The 26,767-nt window shown below is 55.0% G+C and overlaps 7 protein-coding genes and 1 pseudogene across 8 annotated transcripts; 5 read left to right on the top strand and 3 right to left on the bottom strand.

The window, feature by feature from the left end:
• Window positions 1–1,402, top strand: CAOG_05472 (hypothetical protein). The gene is made up of 3 exons (XM_004346095.2): window positions 1–107; window positions 215–296; window positions 386–1,402. Exon 3 carries the CDS (start codon window positions 476–478, stop codon window positions 1,301–1,303), a length of 828 nt encoding a protein of 275 aa, XP_004346145.2. The 5' UTR covers window positions 1–107; window positions 215–296; window positions 386–475; the 3' UTR covers window positions 1,304–1,402.
• Window positions 1,403–2,333: 931 nt separating this feature from the next.
• CAOG_05471 (hypothetical protein) lies at window positions 2,334–4,943 on the top strand (the record flags this gene model as incomplete). The annotated part of the gene is made up of 1 exon (XM_004346094.1): window positions 2,334–4,943. One exon carries the CDS (start codon window positions 2,334–2,336, stop codon window positions 4,941–4,943), a length of 2,610 nt encoding a protein of 869 aa, XP_004346144.1.
• Window positions 4,944–5,136: 193 nt separating this feature from the next.
• CAOG_05470 (HGF-regulated tyrosine kinase substrate) lies at window positions 5,137–8,822 on the top strand. The gene is made up of 5 exons (XM_004346093.2): window positions 5,137–5,177; window positions 5,627–5,711; window positions 5,996–6,071; window positions 6,176–6,268; window positions 6,372–8,822. The coding sequence occupies exons 1-5, from the start codon at window positions 5,153–5,155 to the stop codon at window positions 8,598–8,600; spliced, it is 2,508 nt and encodes an 835-aa protein (XP_004346143.2). The 5' UTR covers window positions 5,137–5,152; the 3' UTR covers window positions 8,601–8,822.
• Window positions 8,823–9,032: 210 nt separating this feature from the next.
• CAOG_05469 (hypothetical protein) lies at window positions 9,033–10,838 on the bottom strand (the record flags this gene model as incomplete). Its single annotated transcript, XM_004346092.1, has 1 exon — window positions 9,033–10,838. One exon carries the CDS (start codon window positions 10,836–10,838, stop codon window positions 9,033–9,035), a length of 1,806 nt encoding a protein of 601 aa, XP_004346142.1.
• A 277-nt stretch (window positions 10,839–11,115) lies between these two features.
• Window positions 11,116–13,616, bottom strand: CAOG_05468 (aspartyl-tRNA synthetase). The gene is made up of 5 exons (XM_004346091.2): window positions 13,473–13,616; window positions 13,043–13,066; window positions 11,856–12,928; window positions 11,426–11,733; window positions 11,116–11,291 (listed from the first exon to the last, which is right to left on the bottom strand). The coding sequence occupies exons 1-5, from the start codon at window positions 13,584–13,586 to the stop codon at window positions 11,200–11,202; spliced, it is 1,611 nt and encodes a 536-aa protein (XP_004346141.2). The 5' UTR covers window positions 13,587–13,616; the 3' UTR covers window positions 11,116–11,199.
• A 4,510-nt stretch (window positions 13,617–18,126) lies between these two features.
• Window positions 18,127–21,580, bottom strand: CAOG_05467 (hypothetical protein). The gene is made up of 5 exons (XM_004346090.2): window positions 20,304–21,580; window positions 20,027–20,209; window positions 19,734–19,945; window positions 19,322–19,649; window positions 18,127–19,228 (listed from the first exon to the last, which is right to left on the bottom strand). Exons 1-5 carry the CDS (start codon window positions 21,544–21,546, stop codon window positions 18,225–18,227), a joined length of 2,970 nt encoding a protein of 989 aa, XP_004346140.1. The 5' UTR covers window positions 21,547–21,580; the 3' UTR covers window positions 18,127–18,224.
• Window positions 21,581–21,787: 207 nt separating this feature from the next.
• Window positions 21,788–24,926, top strand: CAOG_05466 (hypothetical protein; annotated as a pseudogene). Its single transcript has 7 exons — window positions 21,788–22,027; window positions 22,327–23,735; window positions 23,819–23,961; window positions 24,041–24,147; window positions 24,240–24,385; window positions 24,489–24,560; window positions 24,590–24,926.
• Window positions 24,927–25,046: 120 nt separating this feature from the next.
• On the top strand, window positions 25,047–26,762 carry CAOG_05465 (hypothetical protein). Its single transcript, XM_004346088.2, has 2 exons — window positions 25,047–25,072; window positions 25,295–26,762. The coding sequence occupies exon 2, from the start codon at window positions 25,305–25,307 to the stop codon at window positions 26,310–26,312; it is 1,008 nt and encodes a 335-aa protein (XP_004346138.2). The 5' UTR covers window positions 25,047–25,072; window positions 25,295–25,304; the 3' UTR covers window positions 26,313–26,762.
• Window positions 26,763–26,767: the final 5 nt, after the last annotated feature.

Raw genomic sequence — 26,767 nt, 5'->3', positions numbered from 1 at the left:
TGCGACATTGCAAGTGCCGTGTTGCGGTAGCGTGGAAATCCGCGAGCTCGCTCTGGTTGCCATGGCCATGTCGCTGACCATCACTGGGCCGTGATTCGCAATGAGTCGTAAGTTGAGCTCATTCATCGGTTTATTGGGGTTGCCTTGGAGTGAGGAAGTGGTCGTTGAGCGCTCTTGATGCAGGAGCTGATTTATTCTTTGCGTTTGCAAACAGGTCTGCGTGGATTTTGCAAGACTTTTTGGGCGTTATTTTCGTTGCCGTTATTATCAAAAGCATTCGGATCGGCAGTGTGAAGGTACGCAACCCCTTTTTTTATTTCCTGTGTGCTGTTTGTCCTGTTCGTGGTTCCAACCTTCTTCTTTTCCCATTTCTTTTTGTGTCCAGGTCGCATCTCTGCTCTTGATTCTCTTCTTCCTTTACGACATCTTTTTCGTGTTTATTACCCCGCTGTTCACCAACGATGGCGAGAGTGTGATGGTGCAAGTCGCCACGGGCTCTGGATCGACCAACGAGCAGCTGCCGATGGTGCTCAAGCTCCCACGCCTTGTAGATCCGTACAGCGGCAGCTGTGGCGTCGCCTACACTGTGCTGGGCTTTGGCGACTTGGTCATGCCGAGTTTTCTGCTTGCATTCTGCCTCATGTTTGACTATCGACGACATTTGGTGGACACTGTTGTCAAGGGCTCGCTTCGCGGTCGCCTCACACTTGCCATGTTTGAGACGGGCAAGCGACGCAGCGCGCGGGGCTCGCAAGACGACGCAGCTGGATCTGCCGACTCTTTGCCCCACGAGCATGTCGGCGTGAACGAGGCCGAGCCGGCTGTTGACGTGGAGGCGATCATTTCGTGCGCAGTGCTGCTCCGAGCATCGCATCCCAATGTTACGCGAGGTGCTCGACCCGTGTACTTTTTCTCGTGCGTGTTTGCCTACTTTGTCGGGTTGATGGCGACCTATGCCACGCTTGTTGGCTCTGGCAAGGCCCAGCCAGCGCTGCTCTACCTCGTACCAAGCACACTCGGGTGCACGCTCCTTGTTGCCTGGTGGAGGCATGAGCTGCCGCTTGTCTGGCGCGGCGTGCACAGTCTGACGGACGAGGTGTGGGAAGAGTACGATCGCCTCCGTGCGGACGCCGCTGACGAGAACCGCACCTTCTCCAGTCGTGGCGGCAATACCAACATTGAGGATGGTGCTACGTCGTCGTCGTCGTCGTCGTCGTCGTCTCGCGTCTCTGTGTCCAATCGCGGTCGACCACGCAAGGAGAGTCTCGATTCGGACGATGCAGACACTGAGCGGCTGCTGTGACGGGCTGTTTGCGTCTTTTTGAACGTTCTAGATTGATATTTTTGGTTGTGTTGAGTGATTGTGTTTTTTTCTTCCCAAGTGTACAAAGTTCCTTGTCGCCTCATTCTGAGCAAGTCGTGCTCCCATGGTTAGCCACCTTCCTTTTTTGTTTTCCTGGTCACTCTTCCATTCATTCTCGTTCCCTTTTTTTTTTTTTTTTTTTTTTTTTTCCTTGCCTGCGCCCGCTTTTGTTTCTTTTTCTATTCACCAAAGATGGAGTCGTGGGGCGTTGCTGAGGTCGGCACGTGGCTGCGCAGTGTCGGTCTCGATGATCTCGTTGAGACGTTTCGAGGTCGGTCGTTGTTCAATGCTCGGTTTCAATGTTCTCGTCCTCCTCTCTCGCTCTTCCTCGCTTCCTCTCTTCTCGCTCTCATTCACTCTCACAATGCTCCATTCAAACCTGCCCCTTCGCTCGCTTTTGTCCTCCTCCCTCCTCCTCCTCCGTCGTCTCCTCACCGCTGTTCATTGGTCGCTCTGTCTCGCAGCTGACCCACACTCCCCCTCTCTCTCTTCCCCTTCCACCCTTCGCCCTTCCACCCTTCCACCCTTCCACCCGTCTTCCCTTCGCTTTCAACTCTTGTTTCTTCTCCAAACTCGCGCTCGTTTTTTCGTTCAACTTCTTCTGCAGCATTCAATCAAAAACAGCAAACACAAAAAATCGAAAAAATCAAAAAAATTGATAAAAAATCAATGCAATTCCCATACAAAAAAAAAAAAAAAACAAAAAGATCAAAACTTCAGCCAAAAAACACAAAAAATGATTTTTTTTTTTTTCTTATTGAAGAAAGCTTTGCTTTTTTTTTTTTTTTTTTTTTTTTTTTTTTTTTTTTTTTTTTTTTTTTGTGTCACTTTGCAATTGTTTTACATTGTTTTTTTGTGTGTCACTTTTTGTTTTGTTTTGTTTTGCTTGTTTGTTTGTGAATCAACAGAGAATGACATCGATGGCGACGTGCTCGCAGACCTGACAGACTCGTACCTGAAGGAGCTCGGAATGACCTCGGTGGGCAAGCGCGTCAAGGTGCTCAAGCGCATCGCAGAGGCCAAGGAGGCTGCAAAGCCCGCCCCTGCTGCCACTCCTGCTGCCACTCCTGCTGCTGCTGCTGCTGCTACAATCGGTACTAGTGCGTCTGCTCCAGCAGCAGGCGCGAACGATGCGAATGCAGTTGCAACGACGGCTGCTGCAGCTGACGCTACCGGCGCCAACCCCGTCCGCGCATCGCACGTCTACGCCATCCCGCATGCCCATGAGCACGGAACTGCTGCTCGAAAGCCAAGTGTCAGTGTTGGACCTGCTGCGACCGCCGCCGCCGCCACTGCCGCTGCCGCCGCCGCTTCTGCTTCGAGCGCTTCTTCCGCCTCGACCCCGCCGATTGCCTCGGAGCACCCGGCAACCCCTACACCCCCGCCGGTGCGCGCCAAGTCGCCCTCGACGTCATTGTCGACCGGGGGTTCCGCTCCCCCTTCCCCTTCTCTGACGGCGTCCGCCACGCCGCCGGAAGTGCCGCCCCCGCGCGGTACCGTCTCTGCTGCCGACAAGCCCGCATTGCGGCCAGCCGTGCTGCCAAAGCCCAGCGCAGCCAAGACTGCGTCTCTTGGCGTGGCTGCGGGGCGAGCCGCAATGGCCGGCCTGGCACAGGCAGCGCAAGAAGCCGTTGTCGCCGCCGCCGCCGCTGCCGCACCCAGTCTCCCCGAGCAACCCGAGCTGCCCGAGACATCCGACACTGAAACGGGTGCCAACGTCAATCCAGTGCCCAAGCCACCGCGCAAGCACACCCTGGGCAACACTGAACCCGCAGAATCCAAAAGCCCTGCCGCCGAAGAGGCTGCCGCAGCTACACCCGCAGCCACGCCCACACCCACACCCGCACCCACACCCACACCCGCCAAAAAGGCCCCGTCGCGCTTTGGCATTGCCATGCCTGGCGCAGGCGAGCTGTTGCGACGCAAGAACACTGCCGAACCGGAGGAGGACGCCGCAGGCACCACCAATTACGTTGAAGTCACCTCGGCGGCCAACCTTCCTGAATGGCGGCATGCGCAAGTCAAGGCAGGAAACACCGCTGCTCTGACGGATGAAGAAGAGCCTCTCCCGGACGTTGCCATTCCCGAAGCGTTGCCGATTCTCCTCCCTGGCGGCATGCCAAAGGTGCAGCGACCCGTCGTGTCCCCAGTATCGCCGGCGCCCGCCCCGTTCACCGCAGTTCCGATCGCGTCATCGCCGCCTCCGACCGGCGAGGGCTCTTCGGGCTCGTATGGCAGTGTCTCGAGTGGAAACGTACCAAAGCCTCGCAAGCCGCTGCGCGTCAACCTTGGCAGCATACGCAAGCCCAAGGTCAATGTTGCTGCGAACACTCTGCTCGAGCCACAATTCTGCGGCTTCCTGACCAAGCGCGGTGACAGCGTCAAGAACTGGAAGAAGCGCTGGTGTGTGCTCAAGGACTTTTGCCTCTACTACTACAAGACACAAAACGCAGAGGAGGCCATGGGCAAGATTGTGCTCCCCAGCTACAATATCGGCCTCGCCCCAGAGCTCGGCATCAACAAGCGGTGGGCGTTCAAGGTGTTCCACAACAACATGCGCACGTACTATTTCTGCGCAGACGACCAAGAGTCGCAAGAACAGTGGATGGCGGCACTCAGCCTTGCTGTCAAAATGCAAGTGGACGACTCTGCGCCGCGTGCTGTCGTGTACTCGTCTGGGCGACCCACCTTTAGCTCTGGGCCCGCCAGCAAGAGCGGCTCTACAAATGATCTCCTTGCCGCAACCAACGAAGCACCTGCCGTCGCCGACGACGTGTACGAGACGTTTGACGCGGAACTGCTGAGCGGCGAGGAGGCGGTCGAAGAGCAGAGCAGCGACGATGATGTCGACTCTCCCCCGCCGCTGCCCCCTCAGCGCCAGGCCATGCAAGACTTTTCGCGCAGTGCCACCTCCTCCCGATCCGAGTCATCTGACAACTTGGTCGAAGCCCCGACTTATGACGTTATTCCCGAGCGCAAGCCAGCCCCGGCACCGACAGAGGACTACTTTGAGATTGTCGCCGAAGACGACTCCAACTATGAGGTTGCGTTGCCTATCGGCCAAACCGCCGCGGCCGCCGCCGCCGCCGCCGCTGCCGCACCAATACCAACCCCGCGCAAGGCTGCGCCGTTGCCACCCGGCGTCACCGCCCCAGCCTCGCCCTCGATCAATGCATTCCGGAAGCTGCCGCCCCCACCAGCTGCCCCCAGCACCCAGACCTCGCCCATGACTCCCGCAAACGTGCCTTCGATGCCTCGTGTGCCACAAAAGCAGCCGCCCGTGCCTCCCACCGACTCGGCCCCTGTCGACATTTCCGCCCTCCAAGCCGCCGGACTTATTCGTGCCTCCATCGCCCTTCCCTCCACCGAATCCATCCCAGATCTCCGAAGGTCCAAGCTGCCCCCGGGCACATTCGAGGCCATTGCTCTCTACGACAACGAGGCCGATGACGACGAAGAGTTGTCGTTCAACGTGGACGACATTATTCTCATCACGCACTCTGACAATCCCGACTGGTGGCAAGGGGAGCTCAACGGCCGTTCCGGCCAGGTTGTTGCTGCCTATGTCAAGGCCCTCTAACAAGACTAAGAGGAGCACAGGTCGTAGAAAACGATCGTTCGGTTTTTTTTTTTGTTTTGCTTCTTTTTGTGGTTTCAGTTTGTCGGTTTGATCTGTTGTTTGTTGTTTGTTGTTTGTTATTGTTTGTTGTTGTGTCCTGCTTATTATCCTGTTGTCTGACAAATCCAAAAGATGTCCATCCTCACTCTTTGTTCTTTCTGTTCATACAAATGGGCAACTTTGACAGACTTTTAGGTAAAAACCTGACCTTTTTTTTTTTCTTTTTTTTTTCGTTTTTCCCCGATTCTTCTTTTTCATTGAGCTTCTTTTTTCCTCCGCTCAACACGACCAAACCCTCGTCCGTCGCAACGCTCCAAGCGACATGCATCAACTGCTCTCTGCTTCATCCTTGCTGAATGGAACACGCGCCTCTGACGCTGAATCGAACGAACACTGTCGAACATTTAAGCTTTTTTTTTTCTTTTTTTTTCTTTGGCTGTGCTGTTTGAACATTGGCTCGCTGCCCCCACCGTCCGCAAATCTTGTATCAGCCGTCACGATGATGCGTTTGATATCATGATTTCGCTGATCAAGTCCTCGGAGTGACTTCGAGCCTTCCCAATCGTTTCGCTGCTTCCCCTTCTCTATTCTTTTTTTTTTTTTTTTGGATTCTTACTCACCTTGATGCTCTTCTGTTGTGGCAGACCAAGCGACGGACGCCGCTCGCTCCGAGTTCGACCTGGGCATCGCGTTGATGCTCTGTGATCAAGTGCGCTCAGAAGAAGTCGCGTAAGTCTCAAGAGTTTGGCCGCACAACTAAAAAAGCCAAAAAGCCAAAAAGCAAAAAAAAAAAAAAAAAAAAAAAAAAAGTGCTGACGCGCTTGTCGTTCGAATACGGCGCTGGTTGACGCCAGCTGTGACCGAAAACGTTACCGAGTGTTCCGAGTCGACAGTTTCAAAAAACGAAAGCCAGGTGCTATGGCCTCATCATCGTGGCTTGGAGAGCGTTGGTCGTTGGTGCGTTTGGTGCGTGTTGTCTGTTTCACTCACTTTTTGGACGTCTGCTTGTGCAGTCCCAAGGTCGCCATCAAGAGCTTCCAACGTCGCCTGACACACCAGCTGGCCAATACACGCATGTACACGCTGAACGTGAGTTCTTCAAAAACACCCCCCCCTTCCCTCTTGGTGGACCATTTTGAGCGAGTGAGTGATTGGAGGCTTTGACAGTTTGTACTCACCACATAAAATCGCAGGTTTTGGACACGATGGTCAAGAATTGCAACACCCGCTTCCAAGACCAGTTGGCGAGCAAGACGTTCATGCTGTTCTATCAGGGCTGGCTCAAGGTAGGGCGAAAGGCAAACGCAATGCTGTTTGAACCTCCAACAAAACAAAAAACGTTGCATTTCTAACCATCCTCATCATCTTGCTTCTTAACCCCTGCTTCAGGACGAGCGATACGCCGAAGTGCGCGCTCGCGGAGCAGAGCTTCTCCAACTATGGGCGATCGGCTTCAAGGACGTGCCGCAGTACGCGATCGTTTGCTCCACTTGGCAGACGCTGAAGAACGAAGGCATGGTGATCTTCCCCACCACCAGCGGTGCTGTGGCGGATGCGGCCATGTTGATTCACAAGGAGCGAGAGCCTGACTGGGTTGACGCGCAAGACTGCTCGGCCTGCCGGACGTCGTACACGGCGTTCAATCGCCGACACCACTGTCGCTGCTGTGGCAATGCGTTTTGCGGCTCGTGCTCGTCCAAGGTCTCGCCCATTCTCAAGTTTGGCATTGAAAAGGCCGAGCGCGTGTGCGATCGCTGCTTTGCCGAGCTCAATCCGACCCTTGCTCCGCCACCCGCGACCGCGTCCATGACGACCACCACGCGTGGCCGTTCGGGCACTGGCGGTGACGTTGCTACCGCCACGACCGCATCGCGAGGGCCTTCGGCAGAGGACGAGCGCCGTCGATTGGAGCAGGAAGAGGAGGAGTTTGCACAAGCGGTTGCCCTGTCGCTTGTCGAGCAGAGCACCCGTGGTACATCAGCGTCCTCGCGCAGCAACTACCAAAGCTCATCGCCGCCTCGCGCGTATCCCTCCAGTGTCTATCCATCTGCGCCAGTCACATCGAGCGCCCCGCCCGCATCTGGGTACCAGAGCTCGTCGTACTCGTCTGGCAGCTTGGACGATGTCGATCCTGTCATGCAGCGCTACCTCAACCGCCCCCAGTGGGAGCAACGCAATGCCTCTCTGGCGACCGCAACGCCTCCAGCGCCCAGCGCCAGCGCCAGCAAGCCTCCAGCCCCCGCACCGTCCGCCGTCCTGTCCAGCTCTTCGTCGACGGCCTCGGCGTCGTCGTCGTCGTCGGCTGTTCCTGTCGTCCCCCAGTCTACGCCCGCAGTGCAGGCATCCGCGTCCCCTGCCGTGACCCATGTTCCGTCCACCGAAACCGTCCCCACAGCCGCCAACAACGCGGGCGCATACGATGCTGGCAACCGTGAGATTTTGGAAACCATGAAGGCCAGCCTGACGCTCTTTGAAGAGAAGCTCCAGCAAGCTGCCATGAAGGGCGTGCCGCTCAACCAGGACGCGTCGGTCAAGTCCCTCTTCCAGACGCTGAGCGTGATGCACCCGCGCCTGATGAAGCGCATCGAAGAGAACGAAGAGCTCCGTCGCGAGTTCACCGCGGTGGAACAAGACCTGGACAAGGTGCAAGAAGCCAAGAAGACACTTGATGAAATCCGTCGCCAGCACCAGGTCAAGCTCAAGCAGCAGCAGGAAGAGCAGGAGATGCTGCTGCGCATGCAGCTCGAGCAAAAGCTTCGTCTGTTGCAGCAGCAAGAGCAAGAGAAGCAGCATCACCAGCAAATGCTGCACCAAGCTTACCTTGTTCAGCAACAAAACCAGCAGCTTGCCTGGCAGCAGCAGCATGGCCACCACCAGCAGCAAGTCCCGCAGCAAGGTGTCGGCATGATGGCAGCAGCCCCTGGTGCTTTTGTTGCGCCTCAGCCGCACCCGTCCATGGGATTTGCGCCCTCGCAGGGTGGCTATCCTCCGCAGAACGGCATTCCGTTCCAACACGCTCCGCCCCAGCAGCAGCACCAGCAGCAGCAGCCGCAGCAACAGCAGCCGCCTCAACAACAACAACAACATTCCATGCAGCCACAGCTACAGATCCCTGCCTCGCTCCCGTCGCAGACGACTGGCGTGTATGTGGCGGGCCCTTCCGGCCCTCTTCCGCAGCCGTTGCTTCCGCAGCACGGTGGCGCTGGTGCTAGCCAGTTTCCGTATGCAGCCGTCCCCCAGCCGCAACAGCAACAGCCCCAGGCCCAGCCCCAGCAACATCCTCAGCAACAGCAGCAGCCCCCGCAGCAGCAGTCTTTCCAGCCACAGCAGCAGCCACAGCAGCAGCAACCCCCAATGCAGTTTGCGCAGAACGGCCAGTTTAAAGCTGCTCCGCAACAGCAGCAGCCGCAACAACAGCAGATGCCAGCTCAGGGCAGCCCCCGCCCTGCTCCCACTGGTCAGCAGTTTGGCGCTGGCTACCCGCCGCAGCAACACCAGCAGTTTGCAAACTATGGCAGCCCTGTCCACCAGCAACAACAAGGCTATGGCGCTCCTCCTCAGCAGTTTGCGGCTCCTCCGCGAGCTCCCGACACCCAGGAGCTCATTTCATTCGACTGAGATCTGCACCCGTCCCCGCTCTGTCATAGACAGTGATCACGGCTGTCATGCTCAAGGTTGAATATGTTTGGTTCGCGGTTGGCTTTTGCCTTTTACGGCTCTTACTCTCTCTGTCTCTTCCATACTTGGTTTTTGTGTATCTGCGTGTTTCATTTGTCCTCCACTTTGTTCAACAACAATTGTATGGATATTTCTTGCAATACGACTCGTGTTATTATTGAAACAAGTTCATTTGGGAGCAGCTCATTCACTTTTTGTTTTTTTCCTCTCGTTTTTTTTCTTTTTTCTTTTGTTTTTGTTTTTTTTCCTTCCAGACTCTACAACTGCGTCTTTCGACAGTCTCCGCCCAGCTTTACCTGTTCATTCACATTCTATTCTCTCTTTGTTGGAAGATCACTGTCTTCCAAGGAGTCGCTGTCAGACTTTGGCGGCTCAGGAGGCGTTTCGTTCGACGCTCTCGTCGTTGCTGATCTCGCTCGTGTGGGCTGAACGCATGTGCCGCTCGAGGCCAGTGCGCTCTTGGTAGCTTGCCATGCAGTACTGGCAGTGGTGGCGCGTGAGGTTGTGCGCGTCGTAATGGTGCTGGTGGAGCTGAATCTGCGTCACGCACACCAGGCTGCAGTACGTGCACCGATGAATGACTCGATGGTGGACGCGGTCGACATGCTTGGCCAGATCAGACGGCGTCTTGTACAGCCGTGCGCATAGGGTACACGAGTAGCCGATCTGGTTGTGCGTCCGTTTGACGTGCTGCGACAGATCCCCAGGGAACGAGAAGCACTTGTCGCACTGCTGACAGTGGTGGCGCACCAAGGTATGAATGGCGGCAATGTGTGTGGTCAAATTGCTGCGCTTGTTGGACACGTAGGTGCACGACGGGCACTTGAAGCGCTTTGTAACATGGACGGCATTGTTGTGAGTTTTAAGGGCCGACGAACTACGGAAAACCCCGGCGCAATCAGCGCACGCGTATGGCTTGCTTTCAATGCAATGCATGGTGCTAACGTGGCGCCGCAGCCCCCGAGTACTCAACACGACAATGTCACAAAATGGGCACTTGCCGTCGTGCTGCGTAATGTAGGAGGCGGTGATTCGAGCAAGATCAAAGTCGACAGCCGCACCATCCGCTCGCGTGATTTGCCGCTCGGTCTGCACTGGTGGCTGGGCCTGTTCCGTCTGTTCTGTCTGTTCCGTCGGCTCGACCTGTCCAGATCTCGCAATTTTCGTTGCTTGATCAGAGTCTGTCCATTCATGCTGGAGGGGAGCTTCGAGACCCTCTTCGACTGGCGGATCGAGGGCTGCCTTTGAATCTGGTCCTGACACTGGCTCTACATCCCGCGGCGGCGGAGCTGGGACGTGGTGCACCGTCGTGCGATGAGCGCGGACGACAATGCGCTTTCCAGCCTCGACTTGAGTGAGTGGCTTTGAAACAGGAGTGATGCCATTGCTCGAGCTACATTCGAAATTCCGGCGCAACGTACGTTCGTTTCCAGCAACAGCAGAGCGCGTGAATGCCGGCTTGTTTTCTTGATCATGGACGTGGCTGCTGGCTGCCAACCGGGCTTGAGGAGGCTGAATTGTGGTCGAAGCGAATCGCTCTCCCATCGGGGGCAGCTTTGAGCCGAACGACGTCAACATGGAAGATGCTCCATTGGTGCCAACAATGCTGCGCGGTGGCTGGTTGTTTCCGGGAGCTGATTGGGCATCGGTTGCTGCCGTCGCCAAAATACTCGGGTCTTGTTGATGCGCGCGCGCATCTCCTTCGGGAGCAGCAGCTGGTACCCCACCGTGGGGCATCGCCATGTAGCACGGCTGCATGCGCATGTAGTACTGTGCATACTCGTGGTACGCCATCGGGTGCGGGTAGTACACGAGCCCAGCAGGCGGATGAGGAGAGCAACCAACCATAGGCATTGGCTGAGACAACTGCGACGGCTGCGACGGCTGCGACGCCTCGGCGGACAAGTACGGCGTTGAGACTGAGTTTTGCCGCATCGATGGGACTAGCACCCAGTTCATTTGTTGCTGATGCAAACCGTCATGCGAAGAGCTCGTCGCTGCGTGTTGGTCTTCAAAACGAGGGTAATGAACTTGAGGAAACACTCTCGCAGCAGTGGGGTTTGTTTGCGACCCGTCCGACCACGGTCGGCTGCTCTGGCTCGGATATTTCGGACGCTCGAAGGCCACAAATTCATAAGTCCTGCATTGTGTAGCAGTTTCGGGGGTCGAGTTGGACATTTTGGCGAGGTTGAGATATTTTTTTTTTCAAGTTTTGGCGCGGGGAGCTGAGACAACCGCAAGTTGGTTGTGATTCGTTTTGCAAATTTTGAGACTTGCACAAGGGAGAGAATGACCTCTCTCCCGAAAGAGGATGCGACCGTTTAACAGGAACAGACGACTGTTTGAATTGAGAAATTGAACGTGTGGTACTGGTGGCAGATTTCGGCGACTGGAAATTATGCGATATCCCGTAATGCAAGAAGAACCACCAAATCAAACAAAATCTTAATAAAACTTGATTGAAACACTGTATTTGAAGCAACATGATAGTCTCGCACGAGCAAAACAAAAAGTTGTGGAATGGACAACAACCAAATCTTTAGGGCGCAACACGCTTGGGGTCGCGAGGGAACATGGACGTGCGACGAATGTTTCCGAGGCCGAGGTAGAGCATAAGCACACGCTCGAGACCTGTGAGAAGGGCAAGGCAAAGCAAGAAAAGGTGAGGAAGAAGTGGAGAAGGGAAACAACATGGTGTGGGGAAAAAAAAAAAACACACACACACACATCCAATCAGCCAGAGCCATTGCACAAAAATAACGTACCAATGCCACCACCACCGTGCGGAGGGGCGCCATACTTGAAGGCATCGACGTACGGTTGGATTGACGAAATCTCAATGTGCTTCTCCTTGGCACGCTCCTCGAGCAGCACGGGGTCGTGCACACGCTGGGCGCCCGACAGAATCTCCTCGCCGCGCATGAAAAGATCGTACGAGTTAGAGTAGTTGGGGTCGCTGGGGTCGGGCATGGTGTAGAAGGGTCGAACGGCAGTGGGGAACTTGTCGAGCATGTAAAAATCAGTGTCATACTTGGCCTTGATGAGCTTGCCGAGCAGCTTTTCGTTGGCAGTGCTGTGGTGATGCGAGAGGGAGAGGGTGTGGGTGAGAGGGAGAGAGGGGTTGGGAATGGAAGGGAAAGTCAGGACAACCTCCACCTCAATTCCAAAAAACAAAAACATGGCAGCTCTCGTTACCTCAAATCATCATAGTCGTCCATCTCAATGCCGGCTTCGCGCAGCATGGCAACACCCTCCTTGAAGGTGATGCGCAGCGAGGGCTCGAGGAACTTGAACTCGGGCACAGGGAACTGTCGTTGGACAGCCTTGATCTCGTTGGCGTAGCGGTCACGCAGGCCCTTGAAGATAAAGACAAACAGCTTATCGAGCATGTCGAGAACCTCGTGGTAGTGCTCGTAGAAGGCCATCTCGAGATCGAGACCGACAAACTCGGTCAAGTGACGGTGCGTGTTGGAGTCCTCGGCACGGAAGACGGGCGCAATCTCAAAGACACGCTCAAAGTCGGCGCACATTGCCATCTGCTTGTAGAACTGGGGCGATTGGGCGAGGTAGGCCTGCTGCTTAAAGTAGGTGACGGCGAAAACGTTGGCACCGCTCTCCGAGGCCGTGCCAATGATCTTGGGCGAGTGGATTTCGATAAAGTTCTGCGAGGTGAGGAACTCGCGGAAGAGCAAGCACACGGCCGACTGCAGACGGTAGATGGCCTGGTTGGTGGTCGTGCGAAGATCAATCACGCGGTTGTCAAGACGAGTGTCGAGGCCGACGCGGATGAGGTTGTCCTCGGGCTCGCTGTTGCTGTTGGTCGTCTCGACGCCTTCCAGCGGCTCAACGTTGGTGGCGTCGTCGAGCGAGAAGGGCAGGCGCGGCATGGCGGACGAGACGGTGAAGATCTTGGTGACGTGCAGCTCAATGTCGTGAAGTGTGCAGCTCTCGATGGGCGTCGGGACGCCGACAATGGTGCCCTCGACGTCGACGAACGACTCCTTGGAGAGCGAGGCGACAAACTTGACCATCTGCTTGGAGACGGCGGGGCCGACGAAAATGACGCCCTGCAGTGTGACAAAGCGCTGTCGCAGCACCAAGAATGCCTGCTTGCCAGTGCCGCGCGTGTTGTGCACGCGAGCACGCAGCAGCACAGTCTTGCCAGTGTGCTTGGCAGCCGACAGCTCGTCAATGCGCGTCCACACGCGGTTGGTCTTGGTCTGCGACTGGTTGATCGGCTCGACGCCGTACAAGCCGGCCGAGACGTCCTGTTTGTGCGTGTGTGTGTTGTAGTTTTGGGTTGATGTGATGGTGGATGGATGGAATGGAGTGAGCCAATGCTGGGCACACACATACAAAGTGCTAAAAGTGCACAAACGTACAACTTCGTTCTTGGCTTCGTCCGCCTGGCGTTTTTTGTTCCAATCGATCATCGCGTTTGTTATGTTGTCAATTGTGATTTTTGACATTCATCGTGAAATTGGCATGACAAAAAAAGTGAGTGTCACAAAGCAAAAAGCAAGAAGAAGGAAGACAAAAAAAAAAAAAGCAGAGATCCGAAAAAAAAAAAAAAAAACTCGTTCTCAATCATTGAAGGATGAAAAGCAGAGGCGAATGGAACAGTCCAGTCGTCAATGTTGGAGAACTGCTGCGACTCGAGCGAACAGTTCTCACAAACAACGCAGACGGACAAGTATGGGCGGGGAGGAAAGCACACGAACGAGAGCAATGGACGACACAGACAAAATCAAAAAAACGCATGTGCGCCTATTGAGAGTCCATTGAGAGTCCATTGGGAGAGTAGTGCCGCACCTGCTTCTGGGCAGCATCGGCCTTGCGGGAGGCCTTCTCGGCTTCCTTCTGCTGCTTCTTCAGCGCCTTCTTCGAGGGGCCGGCAGCGTCTTCAACGGGGGCAGCGTCGCTCATGGATTGAACAATAAAACCCAACAAAAAAAAAAAAAAGTAGACTGGAAAACTTGTCAGTTTTCGCATTTTACCATTTCGATTGGCACAGGGTTGGTTTCGGGCACAAGCTCAAGCATCAGAAAGAGCGCAAACAATGCTCAGAATCAGCTGTCTTTTGAATGAAGACTGAGAAGAGCCGGAAGCGACCGCTTTATAAATCACGCTGAGCGCATGACGAAATGCCATGAGCTGGGATTTGAGCTGGCATGACCTGGCAGTCGGCGCGTTATACCTCTGGATTGTGAACTGACATCACAGCAAGTATGTTGTGGGAAAAATCAAGACCGCAGGCACGGCGGTGAGCAATGACTCGTTTTGAACGACCGATCGACCGTCGGCGTTCAAATTGGTCAGTTTGATGAAGCTCAGCAGCTGTAATACACCTCACTTGGATCCGCCGATGGTCACAATCATGAGTAAATATTATTTTTTATTGCATTCGTGACAAGTACCGTCGAGTGAATGCTTCCCAAGTCGTCAGAGATTTGGCTGTTTCTGGCGGAATTGCATCGCTTGTCCTGTTTGACCAGCCAGATTAATACGAAGATGTCAAGCATTAATATATTGTTATAGCGATTGCCAACCACCTACGAGCGTCATTTTGGTGTTCGAGGGTTAGGTTCGTATTTTCGGAAGTCAGTCACAAAGTTCAAGCGCTCGGCGAGGTAGTGATAACTGTCTCTAAATCCGGACGCATTACAGACCTCGAGAGTTGCATTTTAATCCGGATGAGGCGTTTTTCTCGCAGTCTATTCATCGCTTCGCCTCGGCTCTTTCACCATTGTACATAAATCGAGTTGGTTATCACATGGAGTGTCTTGTTGAGGTGGCTGCGATCGTCGCGGGGTGGTTTGGGCGACTCGCCGAGGCGGCTGGAAAAAACCGACGACCGATCGCCATCGCCATCGCCCTCAAGCTGCTAACCCCGGGTCCGCTGACCCTCTCGACTGGTTGTACGACAACACCATTTCAATGGACATGTGAACAGGTCGCCGCGCGGCTGGGGCAGGCTGGCTTCAAGTGCGGAAAGTCGACTGTCAGTGACTGGGCTCAACTCCACGCGGGCCACCGCGAACTGATTCAGTCTGGAACGCTGGATGAAGTGATCGAGCTGGCGCGGTCCACCCGCACGAAAGGCCGACCACCCATCTTTACCGATCACGAAGTTGATGCAATTATCAATTTATTGGAAGCGTTTGCTCGCGCGTCATGCTGTCTGACGAAAGCGCAGGCCGCCAAGTACTTGAAACCGTGTTCTGAAACAACTTCTTTCGACGGCTCACCAAGGCGGGCGTTTGTCCAAGACACGCCTAGCCGGTCCTGGTGGGCCACCTTTTTGAAGCGAGCGAAGGGACGCGTCAGGCTTCGAAAGGGCCGTGTGCTGGAAGTGTGCCGGGCTGCAGCGCTGACACCCGACAATCTCGGGACTCTCCCGACTCAACTCAAACAGGCCTACGATCAACATCCTCTCCTTACCGTCGAGCCGAGCCGCGTCAGCAACTTTGACGAGAGCGAGATTTCTTCTCGCGTCAAGGGATCGACTGTATTAGGGGCATCGTGGGGTCGTGTCGCGCTCGTTGGCGGTGGGCACAACAACAGCCTCGGACGGCACATCACCGGCGTCTTCTTGGTGTGTGCCGATGGAACTGCGCCGCTCCCTCCCATGCTGATTTTTACGAAGGGTACGAACGTCGCGACGGTTTGCCAACACGTTCCCATTGACGCCTGCTCTACCGCAACGACCGAGAAGGGGTACATGACCTCAGACTTGTTCAAAACTTATCTGCGCGAGTGGCGAAGCTGCATGCGAGAAAGACACCCGTCAGGCCCACTGCTTTTGATCATGGATGGCTCATCCACGCACAGCCTCGAGCACGATTTGGTGGCCGAGTTTTTCTACGATCAAATTCAGATTCTTGTCTTGCCCGCGCACACGAGCACTGAGACTCAGCCACTCGATCGCACTGTGTTTGGCTACTTCAAGCGTCAGTTACAAGCAGAGTATGCGAGCGCGATTGCAGCTGGCGTCTTTGCCTCGGACGACCAAATGCGAGTGCATTGCGCTCTGAATGCGTGGTACAAGATTTCGCAAAATACAGCCGTCATCACTGCTGGATTTAAAAAGACTGGAATCTGGCCTTTGGACAAGAATGCATACTGCGAGTGGGTGGTGAGCCCGGACCATGCGAGCAGAACTGAATCACTCATAGGAAAAGAGGCCTTGGCTGCGCCCGTCCAGCCAGTTTCTGCAACGCCCACAGACACGGCGAGCGTCCCCAATCTCCTGTCGACTCCAACGCTGCCCGTCGTCGAGAGTGCCGAGATATCCCACCCCACACCGCCTTTGCCCTCGGTGGAGAGCGGGTATGCCAGCGTCCCAGACCCTGCTCCCTCGCTTTCGCCGGTGCGTTTGATATTCAAGAAGGCTCGCCTAATCCTCGACGATGCCGATGTTGAACTTGCAGCTGGTCCCAGTTCCGAGGCGCTAGATGTTAGGTATCTAACCAATTTGCCCATGTCAACTTCGACGAGTTGACATTGTACCTTTTTAGGTCAGTTGGTTTTGGGAGGGCAAACTCAATCCCTAACACTAGAACGAGATGCACTCAGTCACGTTGGCAAACTTCGCGAGTTGCTGAGCGTCCCCATCACCGTCGACGATATCGTGCAGCGTGCTTCCTATTCCCTCGCAATTCAAACCAGCACTACCTACAAGCACAAGCATACGAAAGGCGCGTATCTGGCGATTACCGAGGAGGCAATGCAGCGGGCGAACGCAAAAAAACTGCAAGAACAAACGAAGATTGCGCAGGAGATGACTCGATTGATGAACCGGTCACGTACCATGGCTGCCGAGGCCGCCGCCGAGCACGCAAAATTTGCTCTGACACGGAGAATCAGTGCACTGCAGACTGAACTCGCCGCCGCCGCCGAGTTGCAAGACCCTTTGCGCGAAGCAGAGCTCGCCCAAGCTCGCAACGAGCTGGCCGCACTTCAAGCTTCAACTCCGAAACGTACTCGAGCCCCTGTTGCTCGTACTCAAACTCCCGCTCGTGCCCGACAGATTGCTTTGCGTCAATCAGAGCAAGTTTTGTCGCAGGCTGCAGAGCCTGTTGCTGCAAATCCGACTGAGAGCCTGCCCTCGCCGTCGCTCCCCATCCTGACGACCCAGCAAACGATCGCAATCACACCAGCAAAACGAACATTCTCTGAAAGGTCCGACAGCGACGGTTCATACGACGGAGTGCAGTTTACCGATGAACTAGTGGCCCGCATGCGCCAAAGTCGCCTCCCAACGCGCAGTTCCGCTACTCAACTAGCCTCTAATGCTGCCCCGACGCCTGAGCACCTTGACAAGCGTCCTCGTGTTGAAGATCCACCATCTCTTGTGATTCGCCTGAGCAAACAAGCAACAAATGCTCACCGACGGCCGTTCGTCGCACTAAATGTAAACTCTGCCTGATTTTTGTATTGTTTATTGAATAAAATGGTTTGATATGTCATATACTCCATCAATCTAGCTCGAAGAGCGATTAGCAGCCGGACGGGAGCTCACGATGGATTGGCTGCAAAAGTGGTGTTCGAGCGTATCCTCCATTCCCACGCTCGTGTCGACCGCACCTCCGCGCCCGCTTGGTCACGATAACACCTATCGTGTGTAGACTGCATTTGGCTCGCGGAAGGCGGGCTGGCGATGTCACAGAGCCCGCAGGGCGCGTTTGCGATCAACCTCGTGGCGGCCCCAAAAACACCTGCATTTTAATCCGGATGCATTGGATTTTGGCTGGATCCGCTTTTTCGTCATTTTTTCGTTTTTCGCGTGCCTAGCGATGAGTTCGGGCCAAAGCGCCCCGCTACTTCACCCACACATTGGTATTGATGCACTGATTGACACAGGGGGGCAAGGCGCGAGCGGAAGCTTGCACACAGGCCGTAGGAGGCGCCATCCGGATTTAGAGACCGTCACTCTAGTGATTTCAACCCGTTCAATCATTCTCAAATCCCTGATTCTTCAAATCCAGCCGTACACGCGCCCCGGACCTGTCCAGACACTCCAAGAATCAAAAATCAATATTTTCAAACTTGTGGCACCATGGAAATGGGGTCGGAAGGGCTCGCAAAGCAGGTTGACGAGCTGGCAATTTGGTTTTGTGGTGATTTCAGCCAATTCGTGCATCACCCTCGCACCAATGAACATGCCTCAGCAAAGCGAACATTATCTCGCACCTCTTGAGTGCACCCAGAACACTCAATCTCGTTTCCCAGATCCATGACCTCCGTCGTTGAATCGAGTACCGTTGTGCCCCGTTGACATTTTTGAATGGTCTAGTAGTAGGACTCCAACCTCCCACGTTGGCAGCCGGGATGCAAATTCCCGTTCGCGCGTATTTTTTTTTGCTCTTTTTTTTTTTTTTTTTTTTTCTCGCTCTGCTTTTTCTTCATCGCCCCGGCCGCTGCACATCACTCAACGACAGAAATCATACAAGAGAGTGGAATCACTGTCGTAAAATAATAACAGCAGCTGAATATATTAGAGTACAACAAATCACAAAACTGACAAAAACTCTTCGTTTTTTTTTTTTTTTTTTTTTTTTGCTTTCACGGCGCAGCGCCAGCATCGCTCACACCGAGTGCCCCACTGTGAGAAGTCCCAGACAAGGACTCGATACGAGCCACGAGCTCTTGTATTTGCGCGCGATAGAGGGATTTGACGTCCAGCAGATCGAGTTTCAACTCTTGCGCCTCTTCGGCCCGTTCGCCGTACAGGACAAGAAGCGCATTGTACCGCTGCTCGAGCTCGCGATATGCCTGGTGCGAAGCAGTGCCAGCCTGGCTTTGCGACGAGAGCTGGGTTGCGAGCTCGTCATTCGAGCTCTGCATCTCCACCAACTGATCCGCCATCACTTGCTGCGTGCGCGTCAGACCTTCCAGCTGGCGCTGAAGTCCAGCAACCTCGCCGTCGCGCTGGCGCAGGATGGATTTGAACTGATCAATCACGAGAGGCGAGGCGCCGGTGGCGCTGAGGCCCGCAATCCAGTCTGCAGCAGCAGCAGCGCTGGCCATGGGCAAACCAGGAGTCGCGGGGGCAGATCCGTGCTGCTGGCTGCGGCGCGTCCGCGCCCAGCCTGCATCCACAGAGCGTCCATTGGCTGCACCGGTAGCATCCGTGTCCATGCCATTGATGGAGACGCTGGAAGACGAGTGGTGCAGTCCAGCGCCGGCTTCGCTCGACAGTTTGGTGACTTCCAGCTCCTTGCGCTCGAGCGCTTCCTTGAGCATGTCGGCGCGCTTGGACTCTGCGTCAACACGCGTCTCCATGGTCGTGATTTGCAGGCGAAGCGACACCTTCTCTGCTCGCAAGGACTCGAGCTCGGTTTGCTGAGACGTCCGCACAGCGTCCAACGCAGCTTCTGCACGGGTCGCGTCGAGCTCAAGCGTGGCATGCCGCTCGCGCAAGACGTCCAGCTGGGCTTGCACCTTGGATCGGGCTTGGCGCTCGGCCGACAGCTGCGCCTCCAGGTTGCCCAGTTGCTGAGCGAGTTCCGACGCCTTTGCGTTGGCGAGGCGTTCGCGCTCGGATGTTTGGCTCAGCAAGAGTTGAACTGTCAAGATTGGCAGACAAACGAAAAAAAAAGGAGTCACGAGGATGAGCGAAGCGAACAATGAGAGCCGACACTACGTGAAAGATGGTTTACCTTCATCCAAACGCATTGTAAGGGTTTGCTCAACGGCTTCCCAGGATGCCAATTGACTCGATTGCGCATTTCGCAAGGTCTCGATCTGGCGCAGGAGGGGCCGTGTTGCTTGAGTCACGCTGTCGGTGAGCTCCTGATTGCGCGTTTCCGCGACGCGAAGCTGATCGTGCAAGTCGTCGATTTCTCTTCGCAGCGAGTCTTCCTTTCGCTGGGCTTGTTGCTCACCGCGCACAATCGACGCCTGCAGGTCTACAATCTGCTGTTGCAGGGTTTCGTATGCAGTAGCAGACTCCGTCCGCTGTCGCTCAAGCAGGGCCTTGAGTTCCTCCTATCAAGGTGAGATATTGGCAATCAGCAACAAAAACCAAAACTATCTGCGAGCTAGACAAACACACCAAAAACAAGCACCAACCTTGGCATTAATCTCGGCGGTAAAACTGGCTTCTTGCACAGCTTTGGCAGACGCAGCATTCGCCTTTCTCAAGTCCGTCAGCTCTTTGAACGATTTATCCAGGGTGGCCTTGATGCCGGCATTTTCTTCGCGCGCCTTCTCCAAGTCCTTTCTCAGCGCATGTGCCTCCTTGCCCTGCGCATCTGACAGCGTGTTCACCTTGGCGAGGGAATCTGTGGATTGAGAGCAAAAACCGGGTCAGAGCTCTGCGCCAAACAAGGACCACCGCGATCGTGACAACATGACTCGCTCACCTTGATAATCAATTTCTTTGCGTTGCAATTCCACTACTTGAGTGCGTAGCGTGGTGAGAACGCTTTCTAATTCAGCCACCTGCCCTTTGGCAGCGGTGGTTTCGGTTTCCGCCGCCTTGCACTTGGCATTCAGCTTTTTGATGTTGGTGTTCAAAACTAGCTCTCGTTTGGACAGTTTTTCACCTGCCAACAACAGAGACAAGACAAGAACGAGTGTGAGTGACTGTTTTTCAAGTGAAAGCACAAGCACAAAAAGCAGCCATCATGGGTCTCGTACCTTCGGCTAATAGTTCCGATATTTGCACTTCCTTTTCGCGAATGGCAGCAAGCAATTCCTCCTCTTTGCGCGAGCCCCCAGAGCTTGGAGCTGCGGTCATTGCGCTGGCCAATTCTTTTCGAACCTGGTCGTGCTCGGACTTGAGCAGGTCGTGCGCTTCCAGCAGTTGCGTGTGCTCGATGGATAACGATACAAGCTTGCGCTCCCGCTCACTAATAACGCGTAGCAATCGCGTCGTTTCGGGTTGAGAGGAAGGGTCGGAGACGGTTGTGTTGGCGGAGGTGTATACGGTCGTGTTCCCCAGTGAATCGTCCTCGCCTGTCAGCTGAGGAGCGTCAGTAGGGTGCGCTTCGTTGGCAGCTGTTGCATCGGTAGTGATGTCTGCTGTTTGGATTGCGATCGGCGCGGCCGTCGACGACTCTGGCAGCGTTGAGACGTCCGCTTCGAACGTGGCAATTGGAGGAGCACCTTCCTTAGGCTCTTCTGGCTTGGACAGCAATGCTGATGACGAGACTGGTGCTTGTGGAGCCATAGATTCGAGCGAGTTACTTGTGGTACTTGAGGTCGCTGTCGCTTTGGGAGCAAGACTGAACGAGGCGAACGGGTTTGTGAATCCGCCCGATGACCAGCCAGACTGCTCTGGTGACGTAGTTCCAGCAGCAATAGCAGCATTGCCTGCAGTGGAAGTGCTGCTCGGCGTCGGCGTAGGCGAAACGCTGGCCTTCGACGCGAGCGAGGATGCCGCTGCGTCTACTGCTGCGGACTGAGCCAGCCTGCCTGCTGCAAGCCCAGTGCCAGTAGTCTCATCATCAGCAGCAGTAGTCATAGCAGCAAGCGTCGCAGGAGCCGTGTCTTGTGCAGTTGGACTCGCTCGCGCTGAGCTGGTTGCCGCGTCGGCAGCAGCGCCCGTTCTCACTGGTACGGCACCCGTCCCATCGCTGTTCGTCTCATGACGATCGCCATGACTCGTACTGCCATTCTGCAAGAGTGCTGCGAGGTGGTGGTCGTCGTCGTCGTCATCGAGGCCGTCTTCACCCGCTTCACCCTCGCCATCCTTGAGGAGCGCGTTCGCTGCTGCCTGCTGAGCCGCCGCACTCGCAGCAGCAGCACGCTGGGCAGCCAGCACTGGCAACGGCAGCGTGTCTTCCTCTTTAATGTCGAGCGCGCGGTCGATGCTCTTCTGCGCCTGCGATATGGCCGTCTTGGCCAGCTCGGTAAAGTTGGCCGAGCTAAACCAAGCCATCGTTGCTCAGAAAAACAGCTCAGACACAGCTCAGAAATATAAAAAGACTGGAGATCTAAAATCAGGTGAGTACAAGGCGGGTTGGAACGTGAGGACAAAGGGCGAACAAATCCCAGTGGAAGGCTTGAAAAAGGCTCAGATTCTGAGAACGCATGTACTGTAGCCGAGCCATTCAATCACGCAGTACACTATGATCAACTAGCCTACCCACTACACTTTATTATTATTGCAGTCCTTATTGATTTCTACTCCAGTACCATCCTTCTTTTGCTTCAATCATGGCGGAAGCAGTGCAGCAGCAGCTCGAGCAGATGGTCCCCGAGCTGGAGGACCTCGAGCGCAAGGGCCTGCTGACCTCCGCCGAGGTCAAGATGGTCGTCAAGAAGCGCACCCAGTTTGAATATGCACTCCGCAGGCGCATCACACAGAAGGTCGACTACCTGCGCTACATTGCGTTCGAGCTCGGCCTCGAGGAGCTCAGGTTTGTCACACACCAACCCACCCCCCACCATCCCCACCCTCCTCCCAAAAACCAAAGTTGCGACGCCGTGCTCAACAAGTCGAAGTCAAGTGGTCCGAGCTGAAGGCGGTGCGTGGAAGGGATGTCGCAACAATGGACCCAGGGGACTGACCTTTGTTCCACATGGTCCCGTCGTTGCTCGCTCGCTGCTCCACTCGATGCGCAACACGCACCGCCCCGCATCGCTGGGAGTAGAGTTTGCTAAAGCGTCACTAGTCCTTTTCACTCACTGGAATGGCAATCACACTTGGATTGGACAGAAAGCAACGCAAGGTTCGATTGGGCATCACACGAACAAACGCTCCAAGCGACTTTGCCATTGTGCGTCGCGTCCACTTTATCTTCCACAAGGCGCTGCGCAAGTTCCGCAGTGACATGCAGCTGTGGCTCGAGTACTTTGACTTTTGCAGGAAGACGTCGAGCAGCAAGCTGCTGGGAAAGGCGATTGCCATGGCGCTCCGCTCGCACCCGCAGCAAGAGCGACTCTGGGTCATGGCTGCCAAGCACGAGTTTGACGACAATTCGAACGTGACTGCGGCGCGCGTGCTCTTGCAGCGCGGGTTGCGCATGAACGACGCGTCCAAGCTGCTTTGGCGGGAGTACTTTCGTCTCGAGCTCTTGTTTGCCGAAAAGATTCGCGCGCGCCAGGCCATTCTCATGATGGAGCCAAGCAGCGTGTCTGCGTCTAACAAGAAGAAGAGCAGCAAATCCAAGCAACAGCAAAAGGGGCAGGATGATGAGCTCGATATCGACGACAACGACGGCGAGGAAGGCGTCGCGCTCGAGCAGCTTCCCGAAGAGCAAGCGGATGGACCACTGGTGAAGGATCCGAGGCTTGCCATGACCACCTCCGAAGACTTCATGTCGTTTGACACCATGGCAGAGGATGACGACGAAGAGACGGATGCTGCCAGCGCGTTGGAGCGCACGTTGGCCGCCAAGCCGGCTGCGACCTCAAAGTCGGCTGCCACGCCCAATGCCCTTGCTTCCATTACTAGCAACACCATCCCAAAGATTGTGTACGCAAACGCCGTCAAGGCCATCAAGGACGATATCGACTTTCGACTCGAGTTTGTCGACATTTACAGCAAATTTCACAATGTTGCCGATGGTATTGACGATGTGCACGCATCTCTACTCGCCGATCTGCCGCATGCACCGCAGACATGGGCGGTCTTGGCGCAGCGCTGCATCGACGGCCTCGCTCCTGTTCCTGGGCAACTCTTGTCTGCTGGCATTTCCTCCACAACCCCGGCCAAAGGCCAGCAACGTGGGAAGAGTGCTGCCACACCCGCAGTGCTCTCTGCATACACATCTCTTTCACCCGAGGAGCAGCTCGCCTGTGCCACGTTCGAGAATGGCCTGACCAAGGCAGAGGCACCAGCAGCGGTCGGTGTTTTGTTTGCCCAATTGTTGCGCCAACGGATTGCCATGTCCACTGGCGAGGCTCGCGACGTGCTGCTCAATGTGCTGCTCACGCTCTGCTCGTCGTCTGTCGAGCGTGGCTTTGCCTCTGCGGCGCTGTTTGAGGTTTGGGCAGCCGTGCTCCTGGCTCTGGACAAGGCCACCGAAGCGTTGCACGTGCTCGAGCAAGCGACCGTCAAGTTCCCGCAAGAGGTGTCATCATGGCGGCAGTATGTATCGCTTTACATCCGCCACCACCGAAGTGGTAAGTCGAGTTGGGTAGTGGAGTTGATCGCGTTCAGTGTTTTTGGGCTCATCTTTGCCTAATGGGTGTCAATGCTCGTACAGCTTCCAGTGACCAAGTCAAGCGTCTCTTTGAGCGCGCCGAGTCGAGTGTTGGTGACAAGAATGCCAACGAGCTGGCGCTGCTTCATGTGGATGCATTGGAATCGCTCCAGGGCAGCACGGCAGACATTGTTCAAGTGTTCCAGGTATTGAGCGCTTGGCGGTTGTTGGGCTACATGTGATGATGATGATGATGATGGCTCATGCTTTTCAATCCTCTGGCAGAGCGCGCTGCGAAAGACTCGACCAGGCTGCAACGAGCTCGCCTGCACCTATCTTCGGTGGTGCGGCACACGATCCGACCCGCTGATCTTGAATGCTGCTGTCGACTTGTAAGCGCTGCGATTTCGTAGCTCTGCCACCCCTTCAAAGTTGCTCAGACAATGTTGATTGACGGGAAATTCATTGCTTTTGTCTGAGACAGCCTATTCACCCAGCTCGGCTGGACTGCCAACTTTGACGTCTATCAATGCATCTTGCGGCTCGAGCTTGAGCGACCAGTGCTGGATGCTGCTCGCATGTGGTCGCTGTTTGACCGCGCCTGTCGAGTCCACGGCGCCCATCATCACGGTGCGTTGAGGCTGCGTTGTGGCTGAGTTGTTGTGTTTGGGAGCGTCATCACGAACGAATTTGCTGATTTGTTTTCCTGTTGTGTTTTTGTTGGGGCGACTAGATGTGAAACAAAAACACAAATCGCTAGATGTGTGGCTGCAGGCGATTCAGCTTGCGACCGAGCTCGGCGACGGCGAGCGCGCCACCCAACTCCACTGGAAGGCCATGAAGACGCTCCGATCCAACCGCAACGAGTTCATTCGGCTCCACAATCTCGCCTCCCTCCGACGATAGCCTGTTTGTTGAATCGGCCGACGGCTGAGGTGTTTGTGGTTTTTGTTATTGATTCACAAAGAAAACAAAAACACAATGCTTTTCGCCTTGCTCTCGTTTGCTCAGGCTCGTCTACCCCTTCACTCTTGCTCGTCTCGCTCACTCAATGTTACACTCGTACTGGTCTGCGTACTCGTCCCCACGCTCCCGCCCCCGCTCCCTTGGCTTCGTCATGGCCCGCCTTAGCTGAAAAGCGGAACAAAAAAAAAAAAAAGAAACTAAAAACAACAGCGACGATGACGAATGTTCATTAGTGAATCCATGATAGCGAATAATTATGAGCCACGTTGATTGAATCCTACTCTTTGTCTTCGTCCAAACCTGGATTTTCCTCAGTCTTTTTTTTAAACAATCTGAACAGATCATTTTTTTGTAAGTGATTTCATCATCACCCTTCTGCTCTCCTTTCTGCTCTCCTTCCTTCTGCTCGCCTTCCTCTCGCTCAGCTCCTCAGCGCACCCTTCGCGAACAATGTTGCTCTCCTCTCAACCGCGTAGTGTCATCCTGTGGTTGAGCGCGCGACCTCACCTCCAAAGGTTTGCCGCGTTTTCGCCCGATCGCTCACTTTTTTTTTTTCCCCTTCCCCTTCGTCAGACCTGTTCCCATGGACTGCTGCTTGTCTAGTCCCGAGAGTGACTCTGCATCACAAATGTCGAGCCTCGAGCTTAACGACCTGCTTTCCAACTTGGGCGACTCGGAGTTTGCGTTCTTCAGCAACCTGGACAACTTTGACCTGGACGCGCTTCGCAATCTCGACTTGACTTTGCCGACGTTGCCGACGCAGAGCAGCGGGTCCCTCTCTCCAGTCTCCTCTTCCTCCGAGCTCTCTTCTTGGTCGCCCGAGTCCCAGTCCGAGTTGCTGGTGTCACCGGCGCCTGTGGTGGCTTGCGCGCCTGAGCCCATGACAAGCATCCAGCGTGGCAAGCGCGCCCACGACGACTCGGATGAAGAAGCTCAGGCCTCCAAGCGCGTTCGCCAGGACGAACCCTCCCCTCCCGAACTGCCTGCTTCTAATGATGGCGGTGCTGTCTCCCTCTTGGCTCGTGCAGTCTTGCTTGCGAACTCGCTGCTTTGTTGGGCTGGCGTGACTCCCGATTCGGACCCCGTGAAGCGAGCTAAGCAGCTGCGTGTCCTTTTCAAAGATCGCATTCGGCCATACATTATTCCATGGGCGCAGATGCGTTACGTCCGCGATCGCCATCACGTCGGCACTGCTGGGTCCCTTTTGACGAACGAAGACCAGTCTGCCAAACAGGCCAAGCGCCATACCGTGGCAGAAATGCTTGGTGAAATACTTTGCTTTCCTATCCAAGCACTGTCCGTCCCCAAGGTGGATCCCCGAGTCTTTGAGGACATGCAAAAGAGTCGAAATGCTCGCAAGACATGCGAGTCTGTGTTGGAAGGGCTGCATGGTTCTTTGAAGCCGTATTTCGTCAACCCCAACCTGTCCCCTCCTCTCGGGCCCTTTCGATCCCATGACGAGTTCTACCAGTTTGACAAGTTCGCCACGAAAATTGCTCGCCTGTATCGACCGACCCTGACCGTCGATATCTACAACGAAATCCTTCGGGTGTTTCTATCCGATTGCCCCACGTTTATTTTCCGCAAGTGACTTTTAGTCGCTTGATTTTTAAGAATCTACCTAACCAATCTACCCTTGGAGACCTTTGACCTTTTGGAGGACTCATTCGCGCGTCTGAGACAAGCATCTCAGTGACGTGGCGGGCGAAACGACTTCTTTGCTTCTTGGAAGTTCTTTCACCCGTTACGACACTGGGATGCTTTTCTCGATGTGATAAGCGCTCGCGTCTTGTTGTTCCTATTTGATGACAACTTCAGACCATGTGCTGTTTGTGCGGATGTTTCTTCATTTGCTTCTTTTTGAATGTTTCTGACTTTGGGTCATCGTTTTTCAAGTGGACCAGCTTTTTTAGGTCACTTATCGTTCAGTGTTTTTGTGTGTTGTTGTGTTGTACGGCGTTGCTGTGTTGCACGTATTTGTCGTTGTTTTTTTCCCGTCCTTCAAAAATACCGAAAACCAAATAAAAAATTGCATGTTCCAACTGC

The sequence above is a fragment of the Capsaspora owczarzaki genome (assembly GCF_000151315.2).
Source record: "Capsaspora owczarzaki ATCC 30864 unplaced genomic scaffold supercont2.9, whole genome shotgun sequence".
NCBI classification, from domain to species: domain Eukaryota; class Filasterea; order Ministeriida; family Capsasporidae; genus Capsaspora; species Capsaspora owczarzaki.
The sequence above is the reverse complement of the archived record's forward strand: the minus strand, read 5'-3'. Positions and strand labels throughout refer to the sequence as shown.